The 15,231-nt window shown below is 46.8% G+C and overlaps 2 protein-coding genes across 2 annotated transcripts in view; both read left to right on the top strand.

Annotated features, from left to right (window-relative positions):
* The window catches only part of LOC133137934 (zinc-binding protein A33-like), a 65,578-nt gene that overhangs the window by 49,364 nt on the left and 983 nt on the right, over window positions 1-15,231 (top strand). The window lies entirely within an intron of this gene.
* On the top strand, window positions 12,670-15,181 carry LOC133137936 (E3 ubiquitin-protein ligase TRIM35-like). The gene is made up of 3 exons (XM_061256358.1): window positions 12,670-13,119; window positions 14,403-14,498; window positions 14,598-15,181. Exons 1-3 carry the CDS (start codon window positions 12,712-12,714, stop codon window positions 14,838-14,840), a joined length of 747 nt encoding a protein of 248 aa, XP_061112342.1. The 5' UTR covers window positions 12,670-12,711; the 3' UTR covers window positions 14,841-15,181.

The following is a 15,231-nucleotide window of genomic DNA, read 5'->3' as shown; positions in this document are numbered from 1 at the left end:
GGCGCCAGTTAAACGTTGTGTTGCAGTATAACTGCGAAAAGTAATCAGTCTCATAAAATTACTGTTATCAGAAATATCCAACCACAAATATAGTATTTCAATTAATTATTAAAATAACCAATATTAATGATTGAACATACCGATAACCTGAAGGTTGGAAGTTCTTCGAAAGACTGCTTTAACTCGGCTCTCATGTCTATGCGATTCCAAAACGGACACCGGGGTTTAATAAAATATATTTATTAAACAAACATACAAACACATAACAGATAAACTAACGGGAAGTTAGTAAGGAAATTTAGTTTGGTATGTGTGTGTGCGTGTGTGTGGCGCGCGCAAGCGCGCGTGTCGCTAGAGTTCTGGGTGTGGTAATGAGTTAGAGTTAGCTGTGAGAAGGGACTACTTGCGTAGTTTTACTCTATATATGCGCAAAAGACGGCGAATCAATTCACGTACATATATATGTAGCTAAACAAACACATTACAATGGTTGGATGGTAAATATTGAAACACAGATTCACAAAAACAGTTAAGACTAAACTAAACACTGGCTATGCCTGAATGTTTGTTTTCTTACTGAGTCCATACGCATTGCTGGATCCAAAAGACATGCTGTCCTTGTAGAAGCGGCGATGGTGCTGTGAATGGTGTCCGGGAGAGATGCGCAGGCTGGGGTGTTCCCGTCTTAGCAGCGCGTTGTCGTCTGATCCGCTGGTCCTTTTCCAGGTGTAAAAGTTCGTTGCTGTTTCGTTGTTGGGCTTTATTGGGGTAAACTGATGTAGCGTTCCGCGTACAACAATTTCCACTCACTATAGGCCACGTAGTTACCGCGAGGTAACTGGGTGCGTCCGTAGGCCTGGTAGTGCGCTGTGCAGCCTTCAGCCTCTGTCCGAGTCTCGGAGCAGATGAGCTGAAGCGAATGCCCAAAAAGGGTGCGTCCAAGAGAAGAAGCAGAAGAGGCAGAAGAAGCAGAAGAGCCAGAAGAGAGATCCCAAGAACGAAACAGCAACGAACTTTTACACCTGGAAAAGGACCAGCGGATCAGACGACAACGCGCTCGGACACCATTCACAGCACCATCGCCGCTTCTACAAGGACAGCATGTCTTTTGGATCCAGCAATGCGTATGGACTCAGTAAGAAAACAAACATTCAGGCATAGCCAGTGTTTAGTTTAGTCTTAACTGTTTTTGTGAATCTGTGTTTCAATATTTACCATCCAACCATTGTAATGTGTTTGGTTAGCTACATATATATGTACGTGAATTGATTCGCCGTCTTTTGCGCATATATAGAGTAAAACTACGCAAGTAGTCCCTTCTCACAGCTAACTCTAACTCATTACCACACCCAGAACTCTAGCGACACGCGCGCTTGCGCGCGCCACACACACGCACACACACATACCAAACTAAATTTCCTTACTAACTTCCCGTTAGTTTATCTGTTATGTGTTTGTATGTTTGTTTAATAAATATATTTTATTAAACCCCGGTGTCCGTTTTGGAATCGCATAGACATGAGAGCCGAGTTAAAGCAGTCTTTCGAAGAACTTCCAACCTTCAGGTTATCGGTATGTTCAATCATTAATATTGGTTATTTTAATAATTAATTGAAATACTATATTTGTGGTTGGATATTTCTGATAACAGTAATTTTATGAGACTGATTACTTTTCGCAGTTATACTGCAACACAACGTTTAACTGGCGCCCCGGTTTCGTAGAGAGTAAAATCCCTGCGTTATTTGGCGGCCCGTGCAAGGACCCTACATAATTTGGAGTCCCGTGCGAGGACCCCTACATATTTTGGCGCCCCGTGTGAGGAAGACTAGCTTTGGCTCAAATTTCATGTCTTGTGACTTCATAACGAATTCCCCATCCTAATTTGGAGCTCTGCGTGAGAAAGACGAGCTTTGGCTCATGTCACGTGCCTCCAGAACGAATTCTCGGCATTCTTTCTCAGCTAAATTGCCACCAGTGCAATCTTTTGAAAATACCGCTAGATGTCACCCTTGTACCATTTTTGAAAGCCTGCATGAGCCGCTTTCTCAATATACTGCCCCCTCGTGTAACATTGTGGCATTACATTCGTAATCTTACACGGTAGTTTGTTGATTGGCATTTACCTTCCGGTATAATACGTATTATCAATAATAGTATTATTAGCCGCACTGTATTATTAATTATAATTACTTGGTCAAAGTAATTTTAATAATTAATTGAATTTTACATTTAAATCCAAATTTAATTGTAATTTCAACCAATCACATTCTGGTATTTAGGATTAATGTGATCAGCATCACAGTTCCTATTTTACGGTCTGAATATCCGCCATATGTTTGTTCATTTTGCTGTTGTTGCATTGCAGTACCGCTAGTGCAACTCGAGTCCCTGTGTGATGCTATAGCTACCTTGTACTATAGTTATAGAGAATATTCAAAGAGCGTTTTAAATTCTTTATCCTTCATCACAACTTGTATGTTGGATTGTGATATTGGGAAACAATTCATTGCCAACTGTTAGGAGCTCAAGGCCCTTGTCAAATTGTTAACTTCAAGAGTACCCTCTTAAGTTACTGATTTTAGCTTTTAGCTTTATTTGGCTTGAGATATGGAACCCATATCTATTGATGAGTACCTTTCCTTTTTAGCCCAAGGTTTAGCACCTGGCTACATAGCTTTCCTGAATCAGATGAACCTCACTGATTGTAGGAAAGAAATGTTCTCATTAATAAACGAGAAAGGTCACTCCCCCAACCATTCAAAAGACCCAATTCTAAGTTGTCTGGTCTTGAATTTTGCCAGACAGATTAGTCTTGCTCTTCAGAGCAACAAAAACTTAGACTCAGAGATGGCATACCTCAGAGGACAACACACCAGTGTTTTACTTGAGCTTCAAACTGTTGGCAAGAAAGCAGTACAATACTTGCGTGATCTGCATTCAGCCGAATCAGATCTTTGTTCCTACAGAGAGGAATTATTTCAGTTGAAGAGTAGATGCCACAAGCTACTGCATCCACTCTCTTCTGTAAGCCTGCTTTCTCAGGCTTGCCCAACTCCAGCTTCTCCTGCTTCCTCCTTACACCACAAGGCGGGGGAAGGGGGGTCACAAATTGATTCGGGTTTGTCAGATCCCGGTTCCACAGCTTGCTCTGATGGAGACTCGTCAGTCTCCTCAGATTGCAGTGCTGTTGACCACCCATGCAATGGTTTGCCCACCTCTTCCCTGGAGAGGGAAAGGGGGGACTCCATCCCAACGGTGGTCCATCTCCGCAAGGGAGAAACAGTCAGGCAAGTACAGGACTGCACCTTCCATGCCCACCCCTCTCGTGAGGAGGTCAGGGAACCCTCCCGTGGACACGGTAGAGGAGATCTAACGTTATTAATTGGGCACACAAAAAGCAACGCTAATCCCGCTAGCTTTCCCTTTATAACTGAGAGGATAGGTGACAGCTCTGTACAGTACACTGACAGTGACAATTCATCTTCTGCCAACCATTGTGAGAATGACTGTTTTGTAGCTCCGCCCCCTAAACCAAACCGAGGACGTCGAGCTCCGCATGAAACGCATTCACATTCAAATGTGATTTCAGGCTCTCCTTCTCCAAACAGGCAGACTAGTGCAACTTCACATGGTCTTCGCTTTGAGGAGCTAGAGGCCATGGCGAAGTATGTCCACACATTTGACCCCAAGGACTCTGAATTTAACATTCAGAGTTACTTGAGAGAAGTTGACTACTGTCTCTCGGATCTGCCCAGGGCAACCGATCGAGAAAAGGTACGACTTGTATGGAAAACCTCTACCAGAGAGATCCATACATTTATGGAACAACTTCCACCACAGGTTCGTTCCAGCTATCCCAAGGTTTGTGAAGCGTTGGTAGCTGAGTACCTGCCACGGTTTGATCAGGCCACAGCCATGATCAAATCTGTGGAGGTTAAACATAGCCGTACCGAACGACCAAAAGACTTTTACCAACGACTTAAACATGCATTTTTCCAGGGCAGAAACGGACCAGGCTTAGATGAAGATCAAGCCTTCAAATCCCTTTTTGTGCACAACCTGCACCCCTGCGTCCGAACTCATGTTTCACTGTTTTCAAGGGGCCAACACTCAGCCCTTGAATTAAGAAATGAAGCCCAAATGGTCTGGGACACTTTCAGGATTGTGCCCAGGAACGAGGTATTGGAAACAGCTAAGCACGTTGTTCCAACCAAGCCCGCCGGCACTTCCCAAGTTGCCCCATTAAAATCTAATGGCTCAAAACAACGGCATGTGAGTAAGTTCCCGGTTAAGAGCCACCGTGGTCGCTTCTCACACTCTGATTCCAGCCGGAATTGGAGAGAAGACCGACCCGGTAGGCCCAAGCCTCAGAGTCACCAGCATGACTCTGATAGGGAAGATACCTTGTCTGAAGAGAGCTTCTTCAGTTCCTCTGAGGACAACTAAAGCCTCTAACCTTTGTTCAGTAGTGTGTATGCCTTGAGTAACCACTCCAAAGAGCTATCTGGTCTTGTTCAACCTCCATCAAAAGACGTTGAATAAGACTGATCTATAGCCGTGGTCTCCTCACAGGCAGACTCCCAGCTGAAGCTTTGACCACTTTCTTTTGCACACCTTTCCTACCAAAGGGGGGTGGCAAAATAAACTGGTAGTTTATAGCAGCCACTTAGATTTGCATGTAGCAGCAGCAAACGCAGATCGTAAGTAGGTACTGTAGAGTTAAATCCGACACCTGTTATAACTCGTAAACGTTCATTGCTTCTTTCTACACCTACTGAACCATCGTAAAGTATTGCATGTAGAAACTACAGGGTAATCTTTACAAGTATATTGCCACACCCCAGTGTGCCTTACTCCACCTCTTCCCCAAGCAAGACAAGACCACTTGTGAGCTTACCACATCATTTAGAAATGAGACCACCTCTCCATTTCCTTCCTGATGACACAGCCATAAGGTTAAGCTTGGATACAGAAAGCTGCCCTAATTTGAAAATGCCCCCACATATTTCAGATGACAACCCTCGTCAGCAACCTGACTGTAGGGACTAGAACAATTGGTCAGTCTGAACAAGACTTCCAAAAAGGCTACAGCCTCTCCATCCTAGACCCCTACATCATCTGAACATTTTCATGGCTGGGTCATTCCTGTTGGTGCTCCACCTTCTGGACACCATCCAATAACTAACAAAACGACTAACCCTTTCACCAAGGTTTCTCATGTTTTGTGACAATGTATTCACTGTTCGACCTTAGTGTTTCACATTGTTTGTATCAGTATCATGTGTTTTAGACCAGTTTAGTTAATTGTTGATAAATGCCTGGATGTTTGTCAGTCAATTGTGAACTGTGTTACCGACCCAATGTACTTGACCTGTGGACTGTGAACTGACTTTTGTGCTCTCGAGGAACACTGGCTTCAGCCGCATCCTGAGACCACAGGGGGGATGTAGGGACTACAACTTCCACATTCCCACAGGAAAATTCTGCGACGTCCACCACGAATGACGTCTAACTTGGTTCAGCCAATCCCGTAATGGCGGGAGCAATAAACGGTCCCGTATAAGAGCAAGACACGTTCTTGGGATCTCTCTTCTGCTTCTTCTGCCTCTTCTGCTTCTTCTCTTGGACGCACCCTTTTTGGGCATTCGCTTCAGCTCATCTGCTCCGAGACTCGGACAGAGGCTGAATGCTGCACAGCGCACTACCAGGCCTACGGACACACCCAGTTACCTCGCGGTAACTACGTGGCCTATAGTGAGTGGAAATTGTTGTACGCGGAACGCTACATCAGTTTACCCCAATAAAGCCCAACAACGAAACAGCAACGAACTTTTACACCTGGAAAAGGACCAGCGGATCAGACGACAACGCGCTCGGACACCATTCACAGCACCATCGCCGCTTCTACAAGGACAGCATGTCTTTTGGATCCAGCAATGCGTATGGACTCAGTAAGAAAACAAACATTCAGGCATAGCCAGTGTTTAGTTTAGTCTTAACTGTTTTTGTGAATCTGTGTTTCAATATTTACCATCCAACCATTGTAATGTGTTTGGTTAGCTACATATATATGTACGTGAATTGATTCGCCGTCTTTTGCGCATATATAGAGTAAAACTACGCAAGTAGTCCCTTCTCACAGCTAACTCTAACTCATTACCACACCCAGAACTCTAGCGACACGCGCGCTTGCGCGCGCCACACACACGCACACACACATACCAAACTAAATTTCCTTACTAACTTCCCGTTAGTTTATCTGTTATGTGTTTGTATGTTTGTTTAATAAATATATTTTATTAAACCCCGGTGTCCGTTTTGGAATCGCATAGACATGAGAGCCGAGTTAAAGCAGTCTTTCGAAGAACTTCCAACCTTCAGGTTTTTCAGGTATGTTTAATCATTAGTATTGGTTATTTTAATTATTAATTAAAATACTAAATTTGTGGTTAGATATTCCTGATAATAGTAATTTTATGAGACTGATTACTTTTTGCAGTTATACTGCTACACAACGTTTAACTGGCGCCCCGGTTTCGTAGAGAGTAAAATCCCTGCGTTATTTGGCGGCCCGTGCAAGGACCCTACATAATTTGGAGTCCCGTGCGAGGACCCCTACACAGCGTAGAGCGGCCCCCAGGTCCTGATTGGCCCTCTCCGTTTGGCCATTGGACTGAGGGTGGTAGCCCGAAGAGAGGCTAGCTGTGGCCCCGAGGGCCACGCAGAACGCCTTCCAAACTTGGGAGATGAATTGGGGGCCGCGGTCAGAAACGATGTCCGAGGGAAGTCCGTGAATGCGGAATACTTCTCTCACCAGAACCTCTGCGGTCTCTTGGGCGGTGGGCAATCCAGCCAGGGGGATGAAGTGTGCCGCTTTGCTGAATCGGTCCACCACAGTGAGGATGGTGGTGTTACCTTCGGAAGGGGGAAGTCCGGTAACAAAGTCCACGCCGATGTGGCTCCAGGGTCGGCTGGGCACAGGCAGAGGTTGGAGTAGACCAGCAGGGGCTTGGTGGGAGGCCTTGCTTCTGGCACAGGTGGTACATGCCTTGATGAAGCGCCTGGTGTCAGGGATCATGGAGCTCCACCAGAATCTCCTCTTCAGCACCGCCAAGGTGCGGGTAAAGCCGGGGTGGCAGGAAAGGAGGGATGAATGGGCCCATTGCACCACCTGTGTCCGAGCGGCTGCGGGAACGTATAGGCGTAATCCGGGGTTGGGCCTAGGATCGGGTTCATCCCTTAGAGCCCTCTGGATCACCGACTCGATCTTCCAGGTGACGGACCCAACGGTGCAGGAGGCCGGAAGGATGTTCTCTGGAACCTCACGCTCAGGACAGGTGTTAAACTGGCGAGAAAGGGCGTCAGGCTTAACGTTCTTAGAACCCGGGCGGTAGGTGAGTGAGAAGTTGAACCTCCCGAAGAACAGCGCCCATCTCGCCTGTCGAGAATTCAGCCTTTTGGCTGTCTGGAGGTATGCCAGGTTCTTGTGGTCGGTCCAAACGATGAACGGCTTCTCGGCCCCCTCCAGCCAATGTCTCCACTCCTCCAGCGCCAGTTTGACTGCCAGCAGCTCACGGTTTCCAACGTCGTAGTTCCTCTCCGCCGGGGACAGCTTCTTGGAGAAGAAGGCGCAGGGGTGTAGTCGGTTGTCAGCGGCCGCCACCTGAGAGAGCACTGCTCCCACCCCTGTGTCGGAAGCATCTGTCTCGACCACAAACTGGCGGGTGGGGTCGGGGTGTACCAGGATGGGAGCGGAAGAGAACAGTCTCTTGACCTTGGTGAAGGCCGTCTCAGCTTCGGGGCTCCACCGGAATGGCACCGCTGGGGACGTGAGCTTGGTTAGAGGGGAGACCACTTGACTATAGGAACGGATGAACCTTCGGTAGAAATTGGCGAATCCCAAGAAGCGCTGGAGTTGCTTGCGTGAGGTGGGTGTGGGCCAGTCGGTGACCGCCAGAATCTTCTTGGGATCCGCCCTGATCTGTCCCTTCTCAAGGATAAACCCAAGGAACTCAACTGTGTCGGAGTGGAAGACGCACTTCTCTGCCTTGACAAACAATTTGTTCTCTAGAAGCCTTTGTAGAACTTGCCTGACGTGGTTTTCATGATCCTTGGCATTAGTGGAGTAGATCCAGATGTCATCCAGGTAGACGAACACATGGCGACCCAACAAGTCCCGAAGAACGTCATTCACCAGGGCCTGGAACACAGCAGGAGCATTGGTGAGGCCGAATGGCATGACCAGGTATTCAAAGTGTCCGAGAGAGGTATTGAAGGCGGTCTTCCATTCATCGCCCTCACGGATCCGGACCAGGTGGTACGCGTTGCGAAGATCCAACTTGGTGAAGATGGTGGCCTCGTGAAGTGGGTGGAACGTGGAGTCCATCAGGGGCAGAGGATACTTGTTCCTCACCGTGATGTTGTTCAGCTCCCTGTAGTTGATGCATGGGCGTAGGGAGCCATCCTTCTTCTGGACGAAGAAGAATCCCGCACCGACGGGAGAGGAAGAAGGGCGAATTAGTCCGTTAGCCAGGCAGTCACGGATGTATGTCTCCATAGCCTCCCTTTCAGGTCTGGAGACGTTGTAAAGGCGACTTGAGGGAAGTGACGAACCAGTAAGGAGCTCGATGGCGCAGTCGTAGGGTCGATGAGGCGGCAGAGACTGAGCTTGTATCTTGGAGAACACTGCGCCCAGGTCATGGTAAGGTGTGGGAACCCTTTCCAGGGAGGGCTTGGGAGTCTGTGGTGGAGCTGGTGCTCCCTCTGCTGGTGGTGGAGCGGAACGCAAGCAGGACAGATGACATCTAGAATCCCAGGCTTGAACTTGATTGGAACTCCAGTTGATCGTGGGGTTGTGTTTCTGGAGCCAGGGTAATCCCAAGATGAGTTGGTCATTGGGGGACTGGATGACGCGGAACTGGATCATCTCCCGATGGTTCCCAGAAATGACCAGTTGACAGGGAATAGTAATGTGCGTCATGCGGCAGAAAGTCCTTCCATCCAGCGACCGCGCATTCTCAGGGTGGGGTAGAGGGAGGGTGGGGATGTTCAGTTTGGACACCAACACTTCGTCGATGAGATTGGCGTCCGCTCCAGAATCCACCAACGCGTTAATCCGGGTTGTTCTGTCGGGAAGAATCAACAGCGTGGTGAGCGTGGGACAATGGTTCTCTCTGTCAGCACCCTCATGCCTGTCGACTGCTCTCACCTCTACTGGTCGCCTGGTCCTGAAGGAGCACCGAGCCTGGGTGTGACCCGGCCTCCCACAGTAGAAGCACGAACCGGTGGTTCTGCGGCGTGCTCGTTCCTCGGTAGAGACCCTGGTACCGGCCCGGGACAGGTCCATGGGTTCGGATCCCTCCGACTGCTGCTCCTCTCGTCGAGGACTTGGGCCCTGCCTGGGGTACGGGTTGCCGGGAAGGATCGGTCTCTCCGACCGGCGTTGTCTGGCGCGGTTGTCCAGGCGGATCGTGGTGCGCACGAGTTGGTCGACCTGGGTGATGGGGTCCAGTCGCGCCAACTCGTCCTGGAGCGTCTCGCTCAGGCTGGCCAGGAAGAGATTCGCCAAAGCTGCATCGTTCCAACTAGTAGCTGCTGCGAGGGTGCGGAAGTCGATGGAGTGGTCTGCCGCGGTCTTCCGTCCCTGGCGCAGAGCAATCAGTCTCTGGGATGGCTCCTGGTCGCTGGATGCATGTTGGAACACCTTTCGAATCTCGTCGGCGAAGACTGGGTAATGAGGAGGGAAAGAATCCCCGGACCACACCGCCGTAGCCCAATCCAACGCCCTCCCCTTGAGTAGTCCCATCACATAGCCAATCCGACGGTCGTCGCTGTTGTAGGTCTGGGGCTGTTGTTTGAATACAAACTCGCATTGGAGTAGGAACGCCTTGCACCTCTCAGGTTCTCCACCGAACCTCTCCGGGGGGGGTTGTTGGGGCTCCCGGAATTGCCAGGCTCCCGAGGGGTTGACCGCCGGGGAAGTGGGTGGGTGGGTGGGTTCCTCCCGTGGTTGTGGTAGGACCGCAACGGCGAGCCTCCTCATCTCTGCACACAGTTCACGAATCTCTAGGTGAAGCTCGGAGATTCCTTGTGAATGCTGCCGGACGATGGCTCCTTGTTCCTGGAGGGCGTGGAACATGGCAGTTGAGTCAGCAGGGTCCATAGTGGCGAAATTGTTCTGAGACGGGTGCGTGGGGGTTGGACGCAAAATGCACGACTCAGAAACAATAGTAAAATAAAGTCCCGTTAGGGCTTTATTCGGGACGAGTCCCAGGAGCGTAGTCAACACAAGCAAAGTCCATACGCGAAGATCCAGCCAAACAAATACAAAACAAACAAAAAGCACGGTGCCGAGGGAAGAGGCAATCTCGTAGTCGGTAGGCGTGCAGGGAGGTCCGGTAGCAGGAGAGCTGTCAGCGGGGCAGATGAACAGGCGGACGGCAGGCAGAGGCGTAGTCGTGGGCGAAGCGGGAGTCGAAACCATGAAACAATCAGCGGGGCAAAAGTACAAAAACGGTAGGCGGGGACGTAGTCAAGAAACAAACGAAGGTCACAAAACAGAAATCAATAATCAATAGTCGATGACGGGCTTGGATCGTAACGTGTAATCAAAACAGTAAATGCTCAAGAGTTGCGTGGAAAACAGAGGCAGACAATTTCGCAGTGAACAGTAGCGCGACTGGGCTATAAATGCAGGTGTAGACAGGTGTAGACAATTAGTTAGAGCGTAGCAAGGAAATGGAAAACAGGTGCGATGGATGACAAGTTTAACAAGGAGATTAGTAATCGTTAGTAATAAACCTATCCTGCCCTAGCATTAGTAAATTAGTAAATGACATGCACGAGAAACGTAAGGTAACATGAACACATGATTAGTTTGTTAGTCTCTACCCAATCCTGATCTAGCGTTAGTAGTTTTAGTAAATAGACAAATAGAAACAATTAGGAAGTGAATGACAGAAGGAGAGAGAGAGAAAAGGCAGAACGCAAGGTTTGCGGAAAAACATGTAAAAGTGTATGCATAAACCGTGACCAGTTAACGTAACAATAAACATAAATCAAAACATGACACAACGCGAAACTAAGACGATAACCACTAAACATAACCAGGAATATAATCGTACGAAAACATAACTAGACATGACAAGAAAATAAATCGTAACGAGACATAACTAAACATGACAAGAAAATAAATCGTAACGAAACATAACTAAACAACATGACGAACCTAGACAACATAATACATGATAAGACACTACGTGACTAAGATAACATAAATAAACATAAATCAACATAAAACATGGCGAGACAGACCTGAAACGTGACACATCCATCCATTATCTAAACAGGGTCGCAGGGGGGCTGGAGCCTATCCCAGCATACATTGGGCGAAAGGCAGGAATACACCGGTCGCCAGTCCATCGCAGGGCACACACACCATTCACTCACACACTCATACCTATGGGCAATTTAGACTCTCCAATCAGCCTAACCTGCGTGTCTTTGGACTGTGGGAGGAAACCAGAGTACCCAGAGGAAACCCACGCAGACACGGGGAGAACATGCAAACTCCGCACAGAGAGGCCCCGGCCAACGGGGATTCGAACCCAGGACCTCCTTGCTGTGAGGCGGCAGTGCTACCCACTGCACCATCTGTGCCGCCAAAACCAGATCTAATAAGGAAAAATTATAAATTCCAAGAATAATAATAATAAACTAACAGGAAAACATAACATTAACATCTTGTGGAATCAATACTACCAAGAATTGAGGCTGTTTTGAGAGCCAAGGCCCTGCCAAGTATTGTTCCTAATAAAGTGCTCAGTGTGTATATACATGTAGACTTCACTGTCAGACACATTAGGAAAGGAGCGAGTGACACATTTGTTTTCTTTGTTAATGACTCTGATTGAGTTTAGTATTGTAGGTTTTTCTTGTTTCCTTGGCGATTTATTTTCTAGGTATTAGTCAGTTGGTTTATCAAATGTCTGGTTTTTTTTTTCAGTGTGTTGTATGGTTTTATTTTCTTGAATTTGTTTTGGCACTATTTACCATCCCTTCCCCAACTTGTACATGCACTGCACACTGTAGATAAAAGAGCACCTGAGAATTACAACCCTGTTGGATTGTTTTCTGTTTCCACCGCCATTGTGTAACTATTCTTTCCCCCAGTTTCCGTTCTTGTTCACCCCACTTACCCCGAGACTAGACCAGGGGTCGTAACACATACTTTCAGTGCCTCTCTGGTGTCTCGCACCCCACAACCTGTACTCCATGAGCTAAATTGTTTTTAATTCTCTCCACATTCTATTGATGACTAATGGAATGTTTTATCATTTTATTAGTACCTCATTCCATTTCTTTTCATTTTTATTTCACCTTCTTACCCTCGATATGCTGTCTACTGTCCAATAAGGTTTGCTTGGAGGGGAGTGTCTTATTCTGTCTTTTTTTGTGACGCATATTCAGTTTTGGTGCAGAAAATGTGCTATCCATAAAAATGTTTTAGATCAAGTGGTACACCTCTACACTCTGTAACTCCATTATCATCTCTGCAAGAGAGAGAGAGGACAAACAAGAATCTCTCACAGACTGTGAATAACAAGCCTGATCTGCAGTTTGCTTTTGAGCCACATGGGTTGTGTTCTGTCCTTGGTTCAGCGGAAGTGAAAGTGATAGTTTGATACTGAGAGACTGAGAGACCATGAAATGGAGGCTACAGCTTTGATACCTGAGATTGATCTCTGTTGTTCTGTATGTTTTGATATTTTTAAAGAGCCTGTTGTTCTAAAATGTAGCCACAGCTTCTGTAGAGTGTGTCTGGAGAAATGCTGGGAAGAGAAGAGCTCTCGAGAGTGTCCCATCTGCAGGAGAGAGGCCTCTATGGAGGAACCTCCTATAAACCTGGCCTTAAGGAGCATAGTGGAATCCTACTTAAAGCAGAAGACTGACAGAGAAACTGCACACAAGAGTGAGGCTCGCTGTAGTCTTCATGGGGAGAAACTTCTATTATTCTGCAAACTCGACAAAGAAACTCTCTGTCTCGTCTGCCACACTTCAAAAAAACACACAAACCACCCAGTCTGTCCAGTGGAAGAGGCTGTACTGGATCTTAAGGTAATCACTTTTCTTTTTTAAACAACAACTTCATATTCTCAAGAAACATGTAGATATGAGTACAAAGTCTCTTACATCATACAGGTCCAGCTATGATGAAGCTAATATTATCCAGTATATACTGTTAAATACTTGGAGAGAGAGCTGAGCAACAACCAGGAAGTACAGAAATCCACAATGAGTGTACAACCAGAGGAGATGAGAGCTATAGCCTATTCTCTCAAAAAGGATTGCTGTGTTACAAAGGGAGTTTTTTCTTTTTTAACACAGAATGTGTTGTCCTTAAGTAAAGAAAAATTACACACTAATTGTTGTTTTTAACAGATCTGTTGTGTGTATGTAACAGAAAATCAGTACAATTGACTTAATGTGCCAAAATGTCAAACCTATTTAAAAAATGCTTCCACATTTCTTAATGTCTGCAGTATTTTATATGAAGTACAACCCAGTATAATATATGCTTTTTAATCCTATATGCTGAGAAATCCTCCTCTCACTGCATTCAGGAGCTTCTGTGTAATTCGCATTATGCTGAAGCTGGGAAACGGTATCACTGGTTTCCTGAGAAAAGAGTTTGTGGGAGTCTCTCCCTTTGTGAGTTTATTTGCTGTAAGTTTTCCTTTTTCACTTGTTTGGGGTCTATTTATTACATTACATTACATTTTTGGCATTTGGCAGACGCTCTTATCCAGAGCGACGTACAGTTGATTAGACTAAGCAGGAGACAATCCTCTCCTGGAGCAATGCAGGGTTAAGGGCCTTGCTCAAGGGCCCAACGGCTGTGTGGATCTTATAGTGGCTACACCGGGATTAGAGCCGCCGACCTTGCGTGTCCCAGTCTTTTACTTTAACCACTACGCTACAGGCCGCCCTATTTATGTTCACCTTCTTTATCTTTCCCTTTGTGTGAAGTTTTTCCCTGGTTGGGTAGTTCTCATTTAAAGGTCATTCTTACTTTGTATCTTCATTTTCCTGTCCCTTTAGTCTGCTTTGCAAATTTAGTGGTTGTTTGTGAGTGAACTGCTTTTAGGAACCCCGGTGTCTGCGTTCGTTCTAACACCCCGCCTCACAGCAAGGAGGTCCTGGGTTCGAATCCCCGTTGGCCGGGGCCTCTCTGTGCGGAGTTTGCATGTTCTCCCCGTGTCTGCGTGGGTTTCCTCTGGGTACTCTGGTTTCCTCCCACAACTACATTTCCCTTGTAATTAAAAAGTTATCCTGACTCAGGGGTATTACTCTGCCACTTGTGTCTTTCTGTAAGTGACAACTGGTTCATATCACTGCAGGAGGAACTCAAGCCTGCACTTAATCTCATTAAAGAAAAACTGAAGATCTTTACGAAGAATGAACGAGAGTGTAAGAAAAGCGCAGAACACGTTAGGGTAAGTAAAGCAGCTAGGAAGTGCAAAAAAAAATACAAAAATTATTTTTGGTTTATGGTGTTTGACATACAAAGCTTTAACATTGGATGTTGATTGCAGAGTCAAATGCAGCACACAGAGAGACAGATAAAGGCAGATTTTGAAAAGCTGCACCAGTTCCTACGAGAGGAAGAGGAGGCCAGACTAGCTGTACTGAAGGAGGAAGGGGAGGTGAAGAGTCGGATCATGGAGGAGAAATTGGCAGACATCACAAGACACATCTCCACACTTACAGACAAAATCACTGCTACAGAGAAGGCCATGGACACTGAAGACACCTCCTTTCTAAAGGTAGGACCTTGATTTACTGACAGTGTTCTGGGTTTATCATGTTCCAGTCATATTGCGATGCTCACTGTGATACAGAGTATCACTGGCCATTTTCAATAGCTGGTCAGTAAAGCAAGGCCTCACCAGTAAAATAGGAAATATGACAAACTGCTAATAAGAAACATTTGTACATGCATACATGCATCACAATTATGCTGTTATGTGTTTTTCAGAGCTACACGAACATCAAAGACAGGTATGGAGACTCTCGCCTCATTTCCTTGTCCAAGTCACTTCTTTCCCTCAGCTTGACTGACTCCTGCCTGTCGTTACAGAGCCCAGTGCACACTGCAGGACCCAGAGCTGCTCTCAGGGGCACTGATAGACGTGGCCAAACACCTGGGCAACCTGAAGTTCAGAGTCT

Source organism: Conger conger, chromosome 9 (genome assembly GCF_963514075.1).
Source record: "Conger conger chromosome 9, fConCon1.1, whole genome shotgun sequence".
In the NCBI taxonomy this organism is placed as follows: domain Eukaryota; kingdom Metazoa; phylum Chordata; class Actinopteri; order Anguilliformes; family Congridae; genus Conger; species Conger conger.
The sequence above is the reverse complement of the archived record's forward strand: the minus strand, read 5'-3'. Positions and strand labels throughout refer to the sequence as shown.